Here is an 18,057-nt window from a genome sequence, read left to right as displayed (position 1 = left end):
TAAAGCGTGTTCTCTGAAAACAGCTGCCTGCTGCGGCTGAACGACGCTATGAGAGCACTGAGAGTGAACTGAAACAGTAAAGTTGCAGCCAGACAGCTAAACAATGAGCTGAAACTCACTATAAAGCTCCATAAGGCCGAGGGGAGCTGCAGAGTCACTGTTAATTATCTGTAGTTCATCACTATGAGTCAAGACCAACACATTACACACTGTCAGCTTATACATGGTTACTGTAAAAAAAACATAGATTAGATAGAGACCAGGAGAATTGCACAACAAGGATCTGAATCTGCAAACACTGCTAGCTGACATGTGGTGCTTTAAACAAGTTGCTGTCCATGGTGCTGAAATGGATGATGAATTTGCCTCACTAGGCTTATGTAGCTGTTTGCAAGCCATGTTATATATTAAAATACAAAGCATAAATGAAACAACTGACACAACATAACAGTTCTACACAGTTAGAATCATCACATAGACTACATTTTCTAAAAATGTTGTTTAAATTATAATCAACAGATCTCTGAGCTTGAGGGATTGTTTCCAGAAAGAAATATGTTAATTAAAATGAACATTTTGTTGTCTATGTTCTTTGATTTGATTGTTGTTAGAGACAGTTATTGGAACATTGAACTAAAACACAAATAAAGCATCAAGTCCAACTTTCTACATGAATCATTGACTGTTCATATAGGTGAAGTCATTTTGTCATCAAACTAACACGGATAAGACTTTTGTCAGAGACCCTAAATTGTCTGTTGATGGGATTTTTCAATGAGGGAGAAGGAGTAGATGTCATTTTAAGGATTTTAATAAGGTAATTGAACTTTTTTGTGGAAAAAATATATCAATACCATATCACACAAATGATTATTGCAAGCATTTTAACATCTTAAAACATGTCTTGATGACATCTTCAATGTTGAAAACAAATATAAATACAATGTCATTAAATACATAACCGTGGTACATTCATCAATGAGCACAATAAAGTGCCTGACTGCAGGTTCATCTAACTTTTTATCATTTAACCTACTGCACCCCCTTCTGGACATAAAGCTTTTTACAACAATATATCCTGGAAATGAGCATAAAAATAAACATAACCAATAAGAAGTCACTTCTCTTGTAGTCAAAGTTATTTATTTATTAATTCACATATTTTTTGTCCAAAAAACTTGTATTTAAACAGTTTCTCTGCAGGAATCAAAAGAGTATCCATAATATAATAATAGTGTAATGACTGTCTCCTAGAAATTAAATTCATATACAGCTAAATTGTTTTACCAGTTATGTTGCCTTAACAAATGTAATCGCTGCCTGCTGACTTTTTTCTGTATTAAACTGAGACCATGATCTTTCCTAAAACTTAACCGAGTTATTATCATTATCATTATTATTTATTTATTGGGACCATGTACAGTGTTAAACATAAATGTTACCAATTGATGTGCTGTACCAGAGTTAGCTTATAGCTCATTTTCATCTGCAGTCACAGTTAAGACAGATAACAGCACAATAACAAACAGTACAAAGCAAAAACACTGGACGCATAATACAACATACAAAGCTAATAACACATGACATACACCCACAATGTCAACTAGAAATTAATAATGTAAGCTTGTCAAATTAAAAGCAAGATTATTTGCTGCCAGTGCCTAAACATAAACACTGTATTGCAAGATCAGATCTTTGAGGATTTGCTCAGTTGGTGAAGATTCAGATATTTATTCTGAAACAGCCAAAGCCAGTAAAATGGTGCTCAAGCACTGTAGGTTGGTTTGTTGATAGTACAGTAGAGGTTGCTTGGATCAACAGAAGCTCCATCAGAAAAAGTGACGCGACTTACAGGTTTTCTCATCATAGAGCTTTAACTAATCAGAATCAAAAAGAGATTTATTGCCAAATAGCTTTATACAAGGAATTTGCTTTGTTGTTGTTGTGGTGCATAACAGTCAAAAAATAGAAGATAAAGAGAAAAATACCACTACCACGAAAGACAGTTGATATAACTATATAAATAAAAATTTACAATTAAAATGTGAAATATCATAAATCAGATATAAAGTAAAAGTAATAATATGAACACTGTGGTCTACTATTTGTTGGGTTTGTTGATGGTAGCGTAGACGTTGTTGGGATCTGCGGAGGCTCCAGCAGAAGAGGAGGAAGCTTTCACAGTGCTGTAGGTCACTGCATCACCTTCACCATCACCATCATCTTCAACCCGAACCTGAGAAACAAGGGAAACAGCACATTTCATACACAACATACAGTAAATATACTCAACATGTGACACAACAACCTGACAAAGAAAATCCTGACTTTACTGCCATCTAAGAACTGACATGTTCACCCTGTTTCAGCCTTTATCTGCTTATTAGATGATGAAATATCTTGTGTGTGAAGATGACATGATGGTCTGATGGTGGTGCAAGAGAAAAGGTGAGGTGGTAACCAAAAAACATCACGAACCCAAATTCCCCATCCACATCTCTGGAAAACCCATAACCATAACAGACTCTTTCAAATTTCTTGGCACATTCATCAGTAACACACTCAAATGGAAGATCAACATGGACCACATCACCAAAAAAGCCCACCAGAGACTGTTTTTCCTTCAACAGCTCAAGAAATTCAAAATCAAACAATCCCCCCTTCTTCAGTTTTACACTGCCATCATTGAAAGCATACTCATCTCATCTATAACAGTCTGGTACGACAGCCTGGACAGTCACTCAAGAAAAAAACTGCAGCGTATAGTTAAAAAAGCATCCAAGATCATTGGCAAACCCCTCCCATCAGTTGAATCACTACATATCAAACGCATTATCAAAAAGGCAAATAAAATAATCTCTGACCCCCCTCACCCTGCTCACCACCTGTTCCAACTGATGCCCCACAAGAGGTGCTATAGATCCTTGTCCACTAAAACATCCCGTTTCAAACACAGCTTCTTCCCCACTGCCATAAGGACCCTGAACACCTTGCAATAATCTTTGCAATAATCCCTACCTGATGCACCTGCACTTTAAATGTCATGTCAGACAGTGTATATACTGTCTGTAAATATTGTTGTGTAAATTCATGTATATTGTCTGTTGTGCCAGTCCTATGTTAAACTGTTATGAGCTTCCATACATGCTGTACTGAAAGCAAATTCCACTGACCTTGGTTGTGTGGTCATTAAACAATTGATTGACTGAGATTTGTTGACAATAATAAAAATATAGACAATTGCCAGCGATATCCTTTAAAATAACTTGTTTTTCCTTCCTTCAGTAACAGCACCATGTATACCCAAACACAGCTTACCCGGGCTTCACTGTTGGTCTTCTTAGTGTAGCTGATGGAGGCGTAGGAAACACCATCTTCAGGATCAAACTACACAGTGAAGACAACATGATGGCTGATCAGTACCGTGGATTTATACTGACTCACTCTTACGCCTTGATTTTGTCTTGTCTGATCTCGACAATAGAAATAGACGGTCTGTCAATTACAGACCATGTGAAATACAGACACAGCTTACCCAGGCTTCACTGTTGGTCTTCGTGGTGTAGCTGATGGAGGCGTAGGAAACACCATCTTCAGGATCAGCCTACACAGTGAAGACAACATGATGGCTGATCAGTAACATGTGGATACACTGATATACTGACTCACTCTCATGACTTGATTTTGTCTTGTTTGATCTCTAAATGCTTTCAAGTTTATTGACAGCTGTCTGAGTATGTGAGTTGTTTTTCTCCATGAAACTCCACGTGCAACACTCATGACTTCTTGCTTCACACTCTTCTAGTCTAGCTATTCTGGTGTAATCGGCTGCATCATCTTACTTCTCTTTTCTTCTCTCTTGCACAAGAAAATTAAACTCAACAGTCGCTGCGTGTCTTACACAGTAAAGAACGAAGAGTGTGTAATGTGTGATCTCACCATGTCCTGACTGGTTTCTGGAGCAGATTGAGTCACTGCAGGGTTTACAGTCAGCCTCTGTAAAACAAAAACAGTAAAATTTCAATTTTTAAAGGAAGTACATGCTTCTGATTGGCTGGTAGGTGTAAAAAAGTATACTATGACATTATAGACCTGATTTAAAAGTTAAAGGACAAGGCTGGCAATTTTCTATATTTTTCTTATTGTCAACAAATCTCATGTTTGGATCCAAACCAATAATGAACTGATCTACTAACAAGTATTGTGTGTGTATCCAAAGCCTGATATATCTTATTCCTCTGTGTCGTAGACCTCCGTTGTTGTCCAAAAACTATTAAAAACATGTAAATGAGCCACACTGCTGCACTGGGTGACATGTTCCTTCACCACAAACAGTTTGGTCAAGGTACTTTGTTTAGAAATGGCTCTAAGCGATTTACAAAAGATGCACAATGTAGCACAAAATCAAGAGGTTGTGACATGTAGCACAACAAGCTAGTGAAGCTCTGTAAACAGAACCTGCACATGCTCAGTGGTGTCTGCCGTAAACAGAACTACTCTCCAGAGACTGAAAACGTGATCACTGTTATTAGTGTTTGGAGCTGTTTCTAAACAAACTCTTCATGGTGAAGGAACATGTCACTCAGTGCAGCAGTGTGGCTCATTTACATGTTTTTAATAGTTTTTGGACAACAACAGAGATGTACAGCACAGAGGAATAAGATATATTTGATATACTTGTTAGTAGATCACTTCATTGTTGGTTCGTCTCTGCACATGAGATTTGTTGACAGTAAGAAAAATATAGAAAATCGACAGCTGTATCCTTTAAAGCACGATCGTACGACTATCATAAACACTACTGTGCAAAGTCATAAGTGTATAAGCATTTGATAATTCAGTTTTAAACTCACCGTGTCTTCATCTGTCTGTATTTTGTTTCCTAAAAAGACAAAAGAGAGAGTCGACTTCCACAGTGAAACTCCGGGTTTGTCAAAAGTTCTTGTTTATAAAAGTTTCACCTGAGAATGTTGTTACCTGTAGTTCTCTTCCATCTGATGACAACCACAACAATTATCAAGAGCGCTGCTAAACCCACAGCTGCAATGATGTACCAAACTGGAAGAAGAATAAAAACATTTAAAACATTTTGGCTGCAGCTTTCTGTTCTGTTCAAAATCCTTTAGAGAAGAGAATATCTCCACCCGCAGCTTCAAGTTTAGATCTGGTATTCATGCTTTTGTCTTTGAAAGCTAATAGAGAGAGAGAAAAAGATAAAAAAAAGTTCTAAAAAGAAATACAAGAAATGTTCAGTTGCTACCATCTGGTGTTGGAGTTTCACTGATTGCGGTTGAGTTGTTGTTGTTGTGGTTGTTTACAGTTGTTCTTGTTGTTACTTCTGTTGTTGGTGTTGTTGTTTTGTCACCTGGACAAATGAAATAACAAAACACAAATTGTGAGGCAAGAAAATACCTTGTGTTTACCATTTGCATTAACTTAAATAATGATATCATCACAAAAATACAAAGTAAACAAATGTAGTTTGTGATTCACATCAGTTTATGTTGATTACAAACAGTTAATCATATTCTCACCTGAGGACGGAGGACTGAAGGTAAACAGATGGTCTTTGTTAGTGTAACCATCTGTCACTTTACACTGAAATATCTCAGGATATGTTGACTTCAGCTTGAGATGAGAAGCAGGAAATCTCACTCTACCATAGCAGCCATCCTGTAATATTGTCACGTCTTCATCCACGTCATGACCCTCATACAGCCACTTCACTTTGTGTCTACATGAATCATGTGTCCACACAGAGCAGGACAGCGTCACATACTCACTGTCTTCATGTTTATTCACTGGTGAAGAACATCAAGACAAAATTGTTGTAATGTTTCAGTATATTGTTCTAACAAGACAGTTTGAGCTGAAAACTTAATGGTGTAAATACTCACTGTTAATAACAGACAGAACAACGTCGGCGTCTTGTTGTGACATGTGCTGTCGACAGACGTAACGACCAACATCCTCTCGTGTGACCTTCTTTATAACCAGAGAACAGTTCGCTGTAACACTCAGTCTGTCTGATTTAACTTTGGTATTTTCATGAATCTGTCCACGTTTGACCAGATCCACTGAGTATTCTGTACTGCTGAAGAACCAGTTAGAATTGTCACATTTATCCTGATTGGCTGTCACACTTTCACAAGGCAAAGTCGCATCATCTCCATCTCTGACAATGACAGAGGAAAACTGTCCAGTCACTGCTGTGAAAAAGAGGTGATAGAATCATGAAAAATAAGATGAAATATAACCATGGTTTTCATGTTTATAGTTAGTGTGAAGAAAATTTTAGATTCAACAGAAGTTTGCAAAAATGTCTCATTTTCAGTTTCTAAGAGTCCACTGAACTTATCAGGTGAAAACAAACAGCTGTTGGCTGTCCTGATCACATAACATGTTTCTGGTATGTTCTATGTATCCTTACCTGTAATATGAAGCTCCAGTATCAGAAATAAAAACATTTGAATCCATCTGAATTCATCCATCATGCCTCTTTGTCTCTTTTTTATGCTCCTTCTCAGCTATCAACAGTCAGAGTCTCTGAACTGGTGAGTGTTAATGAGAAATAGAGAATCTACTTCCTATTAGTCACTTCCTCACTGTGACTGTCTGTATTTTTTTTCTCTCTTTTGCAATTTGCCGAATTTATGTAAGCAGGGCATATCCGCTTTACACCTACCCGAATTTCTCAGTTTGAGCAACCAAAGACTGTTTAACTTTTACACTTTAGTCCTTTATAGTTAACTTTCTCATTCACAGTGATTTACTGTCCAACAATAGATTAATAATCTATCAGCATCTATAGTAACCAGCCGTCTTTTCTAAAAATACAGCTGCAAGAGGAAGCTGTGGTTCAGCGCGGAGATGACGCAAACTGCTCATGTTTTCAGTCTCACGGATGATGTGGAGAGAATCTGCTGACCAGAAACTAATAAAAATGTAAAAGGAATCTTCATTTGCTAAAGTAAGATCTCAACCTGAGTTTTTAGAGTTGAAGGTCAAAGTCACCACTTGCCCACCCAGGAACTAAATATCATCTAAAATAAAATTTCAGGTATGAGTCTGAGTCAGTGTAATTGTCGCATTTTCCGAGAGGGGGCTTGGGAGTATAGTGTATAGCCTGGTCACTGACAGTGACTGTACATAAAATGGACGTCATGACAGCTCCCCAAAAGTGAAGCCCAAACATCTGGATCACCTCCTGGTGGCTGGCTGCAGTATAGGTCATAAATCCCGCCCCACTCCATTTTAGTGGTTGGGACATGAGCCAAACTAAAAAGTCAAAGTACATCAAATAAATTTTTCCCAAATATGGTTTCTGTCATTTTAGGTAGCTCTTATCGCGCAGATGTTTGTCCAAGTGCTCATTTATCTGATAAGTTTGTTTTTAATTAGTTATTTGACGATATAAAAAGGGGGTGTGACATCATGATTGACAGCTGTGACAGCTGCTCTCAAACCTCCATCAGGATGGGGCCGCCCCACTCTATTGAATTAACTCCAAAAGAAGTCACACAGGCAAGATGGCAGCTCTTTTTGTTGATATTTTGCGATAGGAAGTGGAGACATGTTACCCATATTTATATACAGTCATGATCACTGACTTGGCCCGGTAGAGGGCGATGTTTTCTGCCTTTCCAGTGACTCATGAGTCACAAAAAGTATCCGTGGGGAATCTGGAGCTAAGCAAGAGAAAAAAAGAGTGCTGCTTTAAGAGAGTTTAAATGAGTCATGGGTAGAGCCCAGCCATTTACTCTCTTTGTTCCACGCACCCGCCTTCAGACTCGTGGTGATCGAGGTTTTGAGGCTGTGACACCTAAGCTGTGGAACGCTCTGCTTGCACCCTTAAGGTCTGCTGATACTGCTTATTCATTTAAAAAGCAGCTTAAAACACACCTTTTTAGACAGGTATTTGAGTATTTACTGTAAGTAGTTGACATTTTATATTTCCATGTTTTATTGTGTATTTTTCTGTGCACTTTTTTTTTTTTTTACTGTGTGTTTTTTATTACAGATTGTTTATTTTCTCTGTATTTCTTTGTGGCATCATGCTCATGTAAAGCACTTTGTGACGATTGTCTGTGAAAAGCGCTATATAAATAAATTTTACTTACTTACTTTACCTAGTCACACACACCAAAATGTTAACACCTTTTGTGAATCACAAATTTTTTGGACACTGACAGAATGAAAGTTCTTTCTGTTTACAAATACATAGTTATCTTATCCTCTATTTATCTGAGCTGCCCTTATTGCAACATGTGTACAGTCAAATGCTCCAATCACATTTGGAAAACTGGACATTGCTGCAAATTGTGTTTTGATGTCAGCCTGCTCACCCGCATCATATGGGAAAGTGATGTATCTGTATGTCCCTGTTAAAAGGAATCCAAATGTTTTTAAAACCTGAAGACTGACAGGAGTTGGATGGTTTCTCTGGGTCTGGCGCTCTAAAGCCGGACTCAGTTCCTCACACAGCTGAAGGAGAACAGCCCTCAGAAGCCCAATGAGCTATAAGCCAATTATCATCATTAGCCAGAAAATCAGAACGGTCTCTAAATACTCGTTCTTGTCTTATAGCCACATTGGCAAAGTCCTCCAACAACACCAGAGCTGCCATCCTTACGCACGACCATTACACACGACCGCAGCTATTTATAACACCCAGAGTGTCATTAATTAATGATACACCTGTAAAGATCATCTGCAGTGATGTCTGAATTATCAGCAAGCCATCCAAAATAGCAATGATTAGTTAATAAAAATGGTATCGAAACAGTTTACAAGAGCTTCACGATGAAAAATAAGGATATCAGATAAAACGATGCCGAAGGAAACAAAATAAGAAGAAGCCGGATCAAACTGAGCACAAACGCAATTATTTACAATACAGGCTATAAGGCTATAGTTGTGTAAATAGCAAACCGATAATAATAATGCAGAGAATGTTAGCCACTTCATCGTATCACACTTTGCTTGCTCTAGAAAAAAACAGCCCATTCTCACTCCCAACTCGGCACATATCGACGCTTTGTCAGGACCCCGTGGTGCCACTTTTTAACGCACTGGGTAGTGTCATTTTTTAACGTGCACGGTAGTCCGATAGACTTCTGTTGGACTCCCACAATATCTGAAATAGACATCAGAGACCGATGAAGTCTCTATAAGGTGACAAATTTCAGCCTGGTCGCCAGAATAAAATGTTAGCATCGTACGTTTCTGCAAACCACAGATACGTTGAATATGTACATCTCAACACCTGTAATACGGAGTATATTAACATTTCAACAATATGTATCATATCAACATTTCTGAAGTTGTGTGTCATCACTTGACATCTATATAAGCTGACTTTCTTATTACGAGGCGGAGGGGTTGGTGGATGGCTTCCAACTTTCTGCTTGTTGTTGGCAGAAAGTTGGAAATCAGCACAGAGCACAGTTCGAGGCCACCTTGCCATTTTTTTTTTATTTTAACCCAAACCATGATCTTTCCCTAACCCTAACCAAGAGGTTTTTGTGCCTAAACGTAACCAGACCTTAACCACTGCGTTGTCACACCATAAAATATAATTATTTTTTAACAGTGACTGCCGTGATATTGCATGTTGAAAAATGATGCTAAACGCTAAAGGGGTACCCAATGTGTTAAAAAGTGACGCCACGGGGTCCTGACCAAGCTTTGATATGTGACAAGTTGGGAGTGAGGATGTGTTGGAAAAACATGTACGCATGGTCTAAAGAATGCATGAGGTGCGCACACTCTGTTTTTATAAATACCAGTTTATGTGCGGGAAATCGTGTATTCATGTTTTTTGATCGTTTATGCATCGTTTATGGATGTGGCCCCAGGTGTTTTCATCTCCTGCCTGTTGCAGCTCCTTCCTCACTAAAACCCCTGCATCTGCCACCAGACCTCTGCAACTGGTCCAAAATGTTGCTCTCTGTCTGCTGTTCAACGTTCTCCCACACCACTTCCCTTCTGATCTGTCAAACTAATGCAGTGCAAGATAATGAAAGTCATGTTAATACAATTACAAAACACAGTGCGAGTGTTAAATAAATCTTTATTTGCAGATTTTTATGATTACATTATCACTTATAACAAACACAAAACTGTTACTGACTCAAGTCCATATCTCATATGCTCTACAAAATTTACAAAGAAATATTGAACTCACAACAAACATATTAACAGCAATGATAATTACAGTTCTTCTGTACACCGAGTGATAAAAACTGGGGCCAAGACAAGCAAAATCCTAAAATCAGCTCTAAATACTGTAAAAATGGAAGCCACTTAAAGGAAGCAAAAAAAAAAGCATATAACTGGTTGAAAATACATTCTATTCTATTCTATTCTATTCTATTCTATTCTATTCTATTCTATTCTATTCTATTCTATTCTGCCTTTTCTGTTTAATGAAGTTAAAATCCAGCTGCTGTGTTCTGAACAGGCTGCAGGTGAGAAAGATTTTGTTGTTGATCAGTGGCGTCTGACTGAGGCTTTTTCATAGTTTACTGCTCCATCATCTTTATTGTTATGCACCTGTGGAATAACAACACAACAGACTTGATAACTTAAGGAAATTAGAGATATTCTGACACTTTACAGATATAATCCCTGACTGTTATAGTGCCCAAACGCTCCAACAAAATCCCCAAATTTTCCTCCCAACTGACTGTTGATGTATAATAACTGAACACTGTGTCATGGAGTTTCTTCTTGAACTCTTTGGTCACTTTGGACGCTGCAGTTTGTGTTGTTGTTGTAATGAACTCTATAATATTTTCAGGATAACCTAATATGTGAATATTTGTTTATGATATTTACTTTAATATACTGTATATATACAGTATCAGTAAAAAGTTTGGACACAACTACTCATTCAATGGTTTTTCTTTGTTTCTATTATTTTCTAGATTGTAGAAAAATACTGAAAAACTATGAAATAACATTAATTATGTGGTAAGCAAATGTATAAACAAAGCAAAATTTGTTTTAAATTTTAGATAATTTGAAATAGCCACTTTTTGCTTTGATGCGGGTTCCCACATATGATTGGGTCATTGGGTCGTTGCTCTGATGAAAAACAAATGTTGGTCCCACTAAGCACAAACCAGATGGGATGGCGTGTCGCTGCAGAATGCTGTGGTAGCCATGTTGGTTAAGTGCACCTTGAATTCTGAATAAATCACCAACAGTGTCACCAGCAAAGCCCCCCCTAACACCATCACACCTCCTCCTCCGTGCTTCAGGGTGGGAACCACACATGGAGATACCATCCGTTCACTTTCTGTGTGTCTCACAATGACACGGAGGTTGGAACCAAGAATTCAGACCAACGTATAGATTTCCACCAGTCTAATTATTCTGTGTGTTTCTTGGCCCAATAGATTCTCTTCTTCTTATCGGTCTCCCTCAGTAGTGGTTTCTTTGCAGTAATTTGACCATAAAGACCTGATTCAGGCAGTCTGTGATTGTTAGATGTGTCTATTACTTCACCTCTGGGAAGCATTGATGTGGGCTCTAATCTGAGGTGCTGTTTATTTCTGAGGCTGGTAATAAACTTCTCTCCAGCAGAGGGAGCTCTCGGTCTTCCTATCCTGGGTCAGTCCTCACGAGAGCCAGTTTCATCACAGTGTTTGATGGGTTTTGTGACTGCACTTGAAGAAACTTTCATTCACTTTTCAGTTTCTTGAAATTTTTGAGATTGACTGACCTTCATATCTTAAAGTAATGGTGGACTGTTGTTTCTACTTACTTAGCTACATTACAGATTACTACAGTAGTGGAATAGGGCTGTTTCCTGTAAACCAACACGACCTCGGCACAACACAACTGATGGTTTCAAACACATTAAAAAGGCAAGAAATTCCAACTTTTGACAAGGCACACCTGTTAATTAAAAAGCATGCCAGGTGATTACCTCATGAGGCTGGTTCGGATATTGCCAATAGTGTGGAAAGCTGTCATCAAGGCAAACAGTGGCTACTTTGAGGAATCTAAAATATTTCTTTATATATAACTTATTGGATAAGAATTAGATTATTTTGTTTTACAAGTCACATGTTGCCATTCATCTGGGTTTTTGTTCCCTGAGCTTAAAGTTTAGTTTAAAACGTAAAAATCTGGGTTTGTCAGCACTTCTTGTTCATTAAAGTTCTGTGAATGTTCTCACCTTTAGTTCTGGTCCATATGTTGACTGACACAACAGTTATTAAGAGCGCTGCTAAACCCACAGACACGATGATGAACCTCAACCAAACTGCAAAGAGAACTAAAACAATAAAATTGTTGTCACGGACAGGAAGCACCTGAACACCGAAATTACAATCTCTGCAAATGACATTAAGAAATGACAGATAAAAAAAGTATGATTTAATCTTCAAACTTCAAATCCATCAAATAAGTAGCTAAAATATGAAAGAAATACAGTATATATAGCATGTGTGCTTTTTACAACCTAAAAATGTTGCATTTATCAGTGCTACATATAATTAGTGGAGTTCTGATGATAAGCTATTGGCTAATATATCCAAAAATACAAATCTACAAATGACATTTAGAAATATTTCTCTTCTATCTTTTTTTGTACTTTTAACATCAAAGACTGAGAGACAGAAAGAGAGAGAACAGCGAGCAACAACAAGGTTTGAGACTCTTTGAGACATGTGTGAACGTCTCAAAGACGTTTATACTGACGTTCATACTTTAGATTTCAAAAGAGAAAGAAAGAGACACAAGTTGTTCAGTCACTACCTTGCTGTTTTGTTGCAGTATCAATGGTTGTAGGTGTTGTTTGGTTCATCGTTGTCTTTGTGTCGTTTCCCATTGTTGCTGTTGTTTTTGTGTCCACATCTGGACATATGGAAAAAAAAGGGAATTCAACAGTCATTGTCTGCAGTATAACAGATAAAAGTATGACTTAATCTTCATACTTCAAATCTATCAAATAAACAAATGTATTTTGTTAATTCTCACGTCAGGATGAAGTCATTTTAAAGAGCTCATCATATTCCCTTCTGATTTCTCACCTGAAGACTGAGGGCTGAAGGTAAACAGCTGCACTTTTCCAGTGTTTTTATCTGTCACATTACACTTGAATAACTCAGAATACTTTGACGTCTCAGCAAGATGGGAAGTTGTAAACATCACAGCGGCAAAGCAAGAAGACTGTGACTCCTTCGTGTGCTGAGTGTTCACATCCCAATAATTACCCTCATACACCCACTTCACTGTCTGTCTACACTGTTCACATGTCGACACAGAGCAGCTTAACGTCATCTCATCAGTGTTCTTATGTTCAGTCACTGGTGAAGATGGAGATATTGTGAGAGAAAGACAACAAGAGTCAGATTAACTTCATCACTGTGATCATAATTATTGTAATGTTTCAGTATATTGTTCTAACAAGACAGTTTGAGCTGAAAACATTATGATGTAAATACTCACTGGTAACAACAGACAGATGAACCTGAGAGTATTGACCTTGTTGTTGTCCTGATTTGAACTGTCTGCAGGTGTAAAGACCAACATCCTCAACTGTGACCTTCTTTATAACCAGAGAACAGTTCGCTGTAACACTCAGTCTGTCTGATTTAGCTTTGACATTTTCATCAATCTGCCCAAGTTTAATCAGCTCTACTGCTGCTGTGCTACTTAAACAACTGAAGAGCCAGGTAGTACTGTCACATTTATCCTGATCAGTCATCACATTTTCACAAGACAAAGTGACTTCATCTTCATCTCTGACAGTGATGTAGAGGGAAGTTTGTCCAGTTACTGCTGTTGAGAGAAAAATGTGAAGATAGAACAGAGGTTTACAAATGTGCCTTAGCCTCTGAAAAGTCATCTAAACTCACAAACAGCATACTTGGCTGTCTGAACTAAATAAAGCTTAGTGAATAAAGTAGTTAGTTATGTATAATGTATGTACTTTACCTGTAAATGGAAGCACCAACATGAGAAATAAAGACATTTTAATCCATCTGAAATCAACCATCGTGCTCCTCTTTCTGTCCTTCTTTGAACTATCAGCTCCACACATGATGTAGAGAAGAATCCGTCGCCCCGACCGGACTGATGAACAAACTCCTCCTTCAGTCACACTGAAGGAGGAGCGAAGTCACACTGAAGTCCAAATTTGAAAGCAGTTGCCACAGAAACTATACTGAAGTAGCTATCTGTAGTGAGCCACGTCACCTGATGCTCTAACCTCACCTCAACTTTGATGACACGACCACCTGGCTGAGTGGAAGTGGTGATTGTGGTTAAAACTGCATCTAAAACCATCTCTCACACAACGATGATGTATGTGTCACTTTACTTATATGGTATCATACAAAACAGGTTGCAGAATGATCTCAGCTGCAGTTTGAAGTTATTTGGATCAAGGTGAGCTGTGACAAAGTGGAGGTGTTAATGCAGTTTGGGTTTATTTTTATCTTTGGCGGTAAGCTATGACCGCCCTCTTTACAATCTTTCTGCACTTCACTTGATCACCTGTTAGACTCAACATTTGTCTTTAGTCTCACAGTGCTTTTGTGACAATAATGTCTTTGAGCTCATGAAAAGAAGAAAAAGACTGAGGAGATTGAATGTGTGAAGATTGTTAATTAATATAAATGATCACCAGAAAGCAACTGGTCTTTTTTTAAGATAGCGTTGAGTAGAAAACAGACATGATTCACGCTGATGTTTGACGGCACACATGAGCAGACAGGTGAGGACAGAATTGGACTCTTGATGCTCATGGTGCATAGTATAGAAGTAGAGGGTGAATGTTTCTAACCACTCACCACCAAAACCACAACACACGTCCTTTCCACTGTTTTTCAAAGTATTTCATGTTTATAATCATGACCTCATCATCTAATGCTTTTAAAAACATGGAAACATTGTTTTCTCACATCCTGTGCACAGGTGTGGTGCAACATGGTGATGCGCAGCAGCTGGGAAAGAACACAGATAAGATGATGTTTTAGTTGTCTGAGTGTGCTTGTTGTGCTACATATCACAACACAACACATGTTATTTACAAGAGGTTGTGATATGCCAGCACATGCTCAGTGGCCTTACACACATTAAATCAAAAAGCTACAGTGTGTGATGAATGTATTTGCTTTAATCTATCTCTCTACAATAATGCACCAAACATGAATGTTTATTCTTAAAAAAGTCTGAAAGAAGTATGATACATAAATTGAATTTTATTTTAAATTGTAAAACTGTACAATAGATCATCAACCCTTCTGGATTTCTTACATTTTCCACTCATTCAGATGTTTAATACTTGACTCTCAAGGGTGACATCATTTATTTAGTCCAAGTAAGGGATGTCACATGATCACATCCTACTTCTGCTCAGTTTGCCTTTTAACGCTTTTGTACCACAACAAGGTAAACTGACCTGAGACATACATTATAACACTCTAAACAATATCAGATACATGCTTAAAGAGAAAAAAATGATCAGAAGAAATAAAACAACAGTGAAAACTAAGATTTGAACTTTGACTCAATGTTAGCACACCCATCGCTGAACTCATAAAGCACCTGATAGTGAGTTCATTAAGGATATCTTAACTTATTAGATCTCTCTCTGGATAAAAAGCTAATTACAGAAATACAACATAGAAGAGAGTAAACTATTAAAAATCATATCAAACAGTGAATCATTATAATACTGAAAAACACCTAAAATGCTTTTTTTTTTATGTCTTTCCCTTCATGTGTCAAGCACAGTCAGTTCTGCACACTGTAAAAAACTGAATATTAGGATAACACTGTTACTTGTTGGGTTTGTTGATGGTAGCGTAGAGGTCGCTGGGGTCAGTGGAGGCTCCAACAGAAGAGGAGGAATATTTCACAGTGCTGTAGGTCACTGCATCATCTTCATCATCACCATCACCACCAACCTGGGAAACAAAAGGGAAACAGCATCACACATAAATTACACATAATGACATGAAAAAGCATAACAACATAACTCGACAGGAGCTGAGAGATCTGAAAGTCATCATTTTGCTTTTATTTAATAACTGAAATATTATTTTCAATAACATTTTCCGTCATTCAGTAACAACCAAACACTCAGCTTACCCGGGCTTTACTGTTGGTCTTCCTGGTGAAGCTGATGGAGGCGTAGGGAACACCATCTTCAGGATCAGCCTACACAGTGAAGACAACATGATGGCTGCTCAGTAACATGTGGATTTATACTGACTCATTCTTCTAATCTTATGTTATTCTCTCTCTCAGAAGGAAATTAGGCTCAAAAGTCACTGTGTCACATTTTAAAGAACAAATATGTACAAAATCAAGTGTAATTTTATACTGGGTGTAGTGTGTAATCTCACCCTGTGCTGACTGGTTCCTGGAGTCACTGCAGGGTTTATGTTCAGTCCCTGGACAAATAACAGTCTAGTTACAGTTTTCTATTGACAGCAATAGATACTTAAAGGAGGCATAACATGCTTTTTTGTGATTTCCTGTCTTATATATACTGTTATTATGTTAGATGTCTATGTTAAACATAATCAAAGTTGACTTAAAGGTGAATGTATGTAAAAATGCTCCCTGACAGTCAAAAGTCAGGGCTTCAGCCTGTCATGAACGCTCCATTTGCAAAGTTACCTCTACTTCCTCATCAAACTGACATCAGATCGTTGGCACATGCCCACAAACAGCCGTCTGTTCCGTAAGACTTTTGAATATTTTGGATCAGATTTTGGCTCTAACATGTACAGATGTATTTGAGAAGTTTTAAGTAAAGAACAAGAAAAAGAGGTGAAATCTGACCACTACTGTTTGTTTATGTATTCTCTGGAGCCTGAGGATGCTTCTGGACCTAACCAATCAGAACAGAGTGGGCTCATCAGGAGGCGGGGCTTAAAGTGACAGGAGCTAAAATGGCCTGTTTCAGACAGAGGCTGAACTGAGGGGCTGCATAAAGGACCAGTACAAGATAAATCATGAAAAGATATTCCATTAGCGCCCCAGAATAAAATTATAGAACTGGAAATGTGCATGACATGTCCCCTTTAAAGCAGAATACCACAAACACTGGTTTTCTCTGAAAAGTCATAACTGTATAAACATTTAATAATTCAGTTTGTGAACTCACAATGTTTTCATCCATCTGTGTTTTCTTCCCTGAAAAGACAAAAGAATCGACTTTAGTTTCCACAGTGAAAATCCAGGTTTATCTAAATGTCTTGTTTATGAAAGTTTCATCTGTCAGTGTTCTCACGTTTAGTTTTCTTCCATCTGATGATCACCAAAACAATTATTAAGAGTGATGCTAAACCCACAGCCACAATGATGAACTTTGCCCAATCTGGAAAATCTGAAAATATTAAAAACATTTTGACTGCATAGTTCAGTTCTGATCAAAATCCTGATCAAAAGAGAGAAAGAGAGATACAAGTTGTTAAATCACTACCTGGTTTTGGTGTTGATGTAGTTGTTGGTAATTTTGTTGTTTTTGTTGATCTTATTGGTGCTGATTTTGTTGTTGCAGCTCTTTTAGTGTCCTCACCTGAACATATGAAAAAAGAAGAAGAGACAGTCAGAGAGATGAACTGGAAGACAAAAGAACGTTGTTTGGATCGACTTATTTGCTTTTTCCACTTATTCATGTTGGTGTTGATGTTGTGGATTTTGCATCCTCACCTGGACAAATGAAATCCCAAAATATCAACAAACTGTGACGAGAAAATACCCCATAATAACCATCTACACACAAAAATGATAAAGTAAATGAGGCAGTTTACTCACCTGAAGACTGAGGGCTGAAGGCAAACTGCTGCACTTTTCCAATGTTTTTATCTGTCACGTTACACTTGAATAACTCAGAGTACTTTGACATCTCAGTAAGATGGGAAGTTGTAAACGTCACAGCAGCAAAGCAAGAAGACTGTGATTCCTTCATGTGCTGCGTGTTCACATCCCAATAATTACCCTCATACACCCACTTCACTGTCTGTCTACACTCTCTATATGTCGACACAGAGCAGTTTAACGTCACCTTATCAGTGTCCTTATGTT

The 18,057-nt window shown here is 37.8% G+C and overlaps 1 protein-coding gene across 2 annotated transcripts; it reads right to left on the bottom strand.

Moving 5' to 3' along the window:
• Positions 1-1,484: 1,484 nt before the first annotated feature.
• LOC122965553 lies at positions 1,485-7,160 on the bottom strand. 2 transcript variants are annotated; one of them, XM_044329695.1, is made up of 10 exons: positions 6,431-7,160; positions 5,898-6,209; positions 5,535-5,801; positions 5,261-5,365; positions 4,978-5,058; positions 4,854-4,882; positions 3,940-3,996; positions 3,536-3,604; positions 3,319-3,387; positions 1,485-2,236 (listed from the first exon to the last, which is right to left on the bottom strand). In XM_044329695.1, the coding sequence occupies exons 1-10, from the start codon at positions 6,492-6,494 to the stop codon at positions 2,102-2,104; spliced, it is 1,188 nt and encodes a 395-aa protein (XP_044185630.1). In that variant the 5' UTR covers positions 6,495-7,160; the 3' UTR covers positions 1,485-2,101. The 2 variants fall into 2 exon arrangements, with proteins under 2 accessions (XP_044185630.1, XP_044185631.1); XM_044329696.1 differs by lacking the exon at positions 3,536-3,604.
• Positions 7,161-18,057: the final 10,897 nt, after the last annotated feature.

Source organism: Thunnus albacares, chromosome 16, assembly GCF_914725855.1.
Source record: "Thunnus albacares chromosome 16, fThuAlb1.1, whole genome shotgun sequence".
NCBI lineage: Eukaryota > Metazoa > Chordata > Actinopteri > Scombriformes > Scombridae > Thunnus > Thunnus albacares.
Note: the sequence above shows the minus strand (reverse complement) of the source record. Positions and strands in the feature narration are given on the sequence as shown.

What these genes read in the sequence shown, in the direction of transcription:
- LOC122965553 (XM_044329695.1), bottom strand. Translation starts at nt 6,494, where the DNA reads ATGATGGATGAATTCAGATGGATTCAAATGTTTTTATTTCTGATACTG. An exon ending in TGTTCTGTCTGTTATTAACA is followed by an intron (nt 5,802 to 5,897) that starts GTGAGTATTTAC and finishes GTTCTTCACCAG; the next exon opens with TGAATAAACATGAAGACAGT. An exon ending in AGACCAACAGTGAAGCCCGG is followed by an intron (nt 2,237 to 3,318) that starts GTAAGCTGTGTT and finishes CTTGTTTCTCAG; the next exon opens with GTTCGGGTTGAAGATGATGG.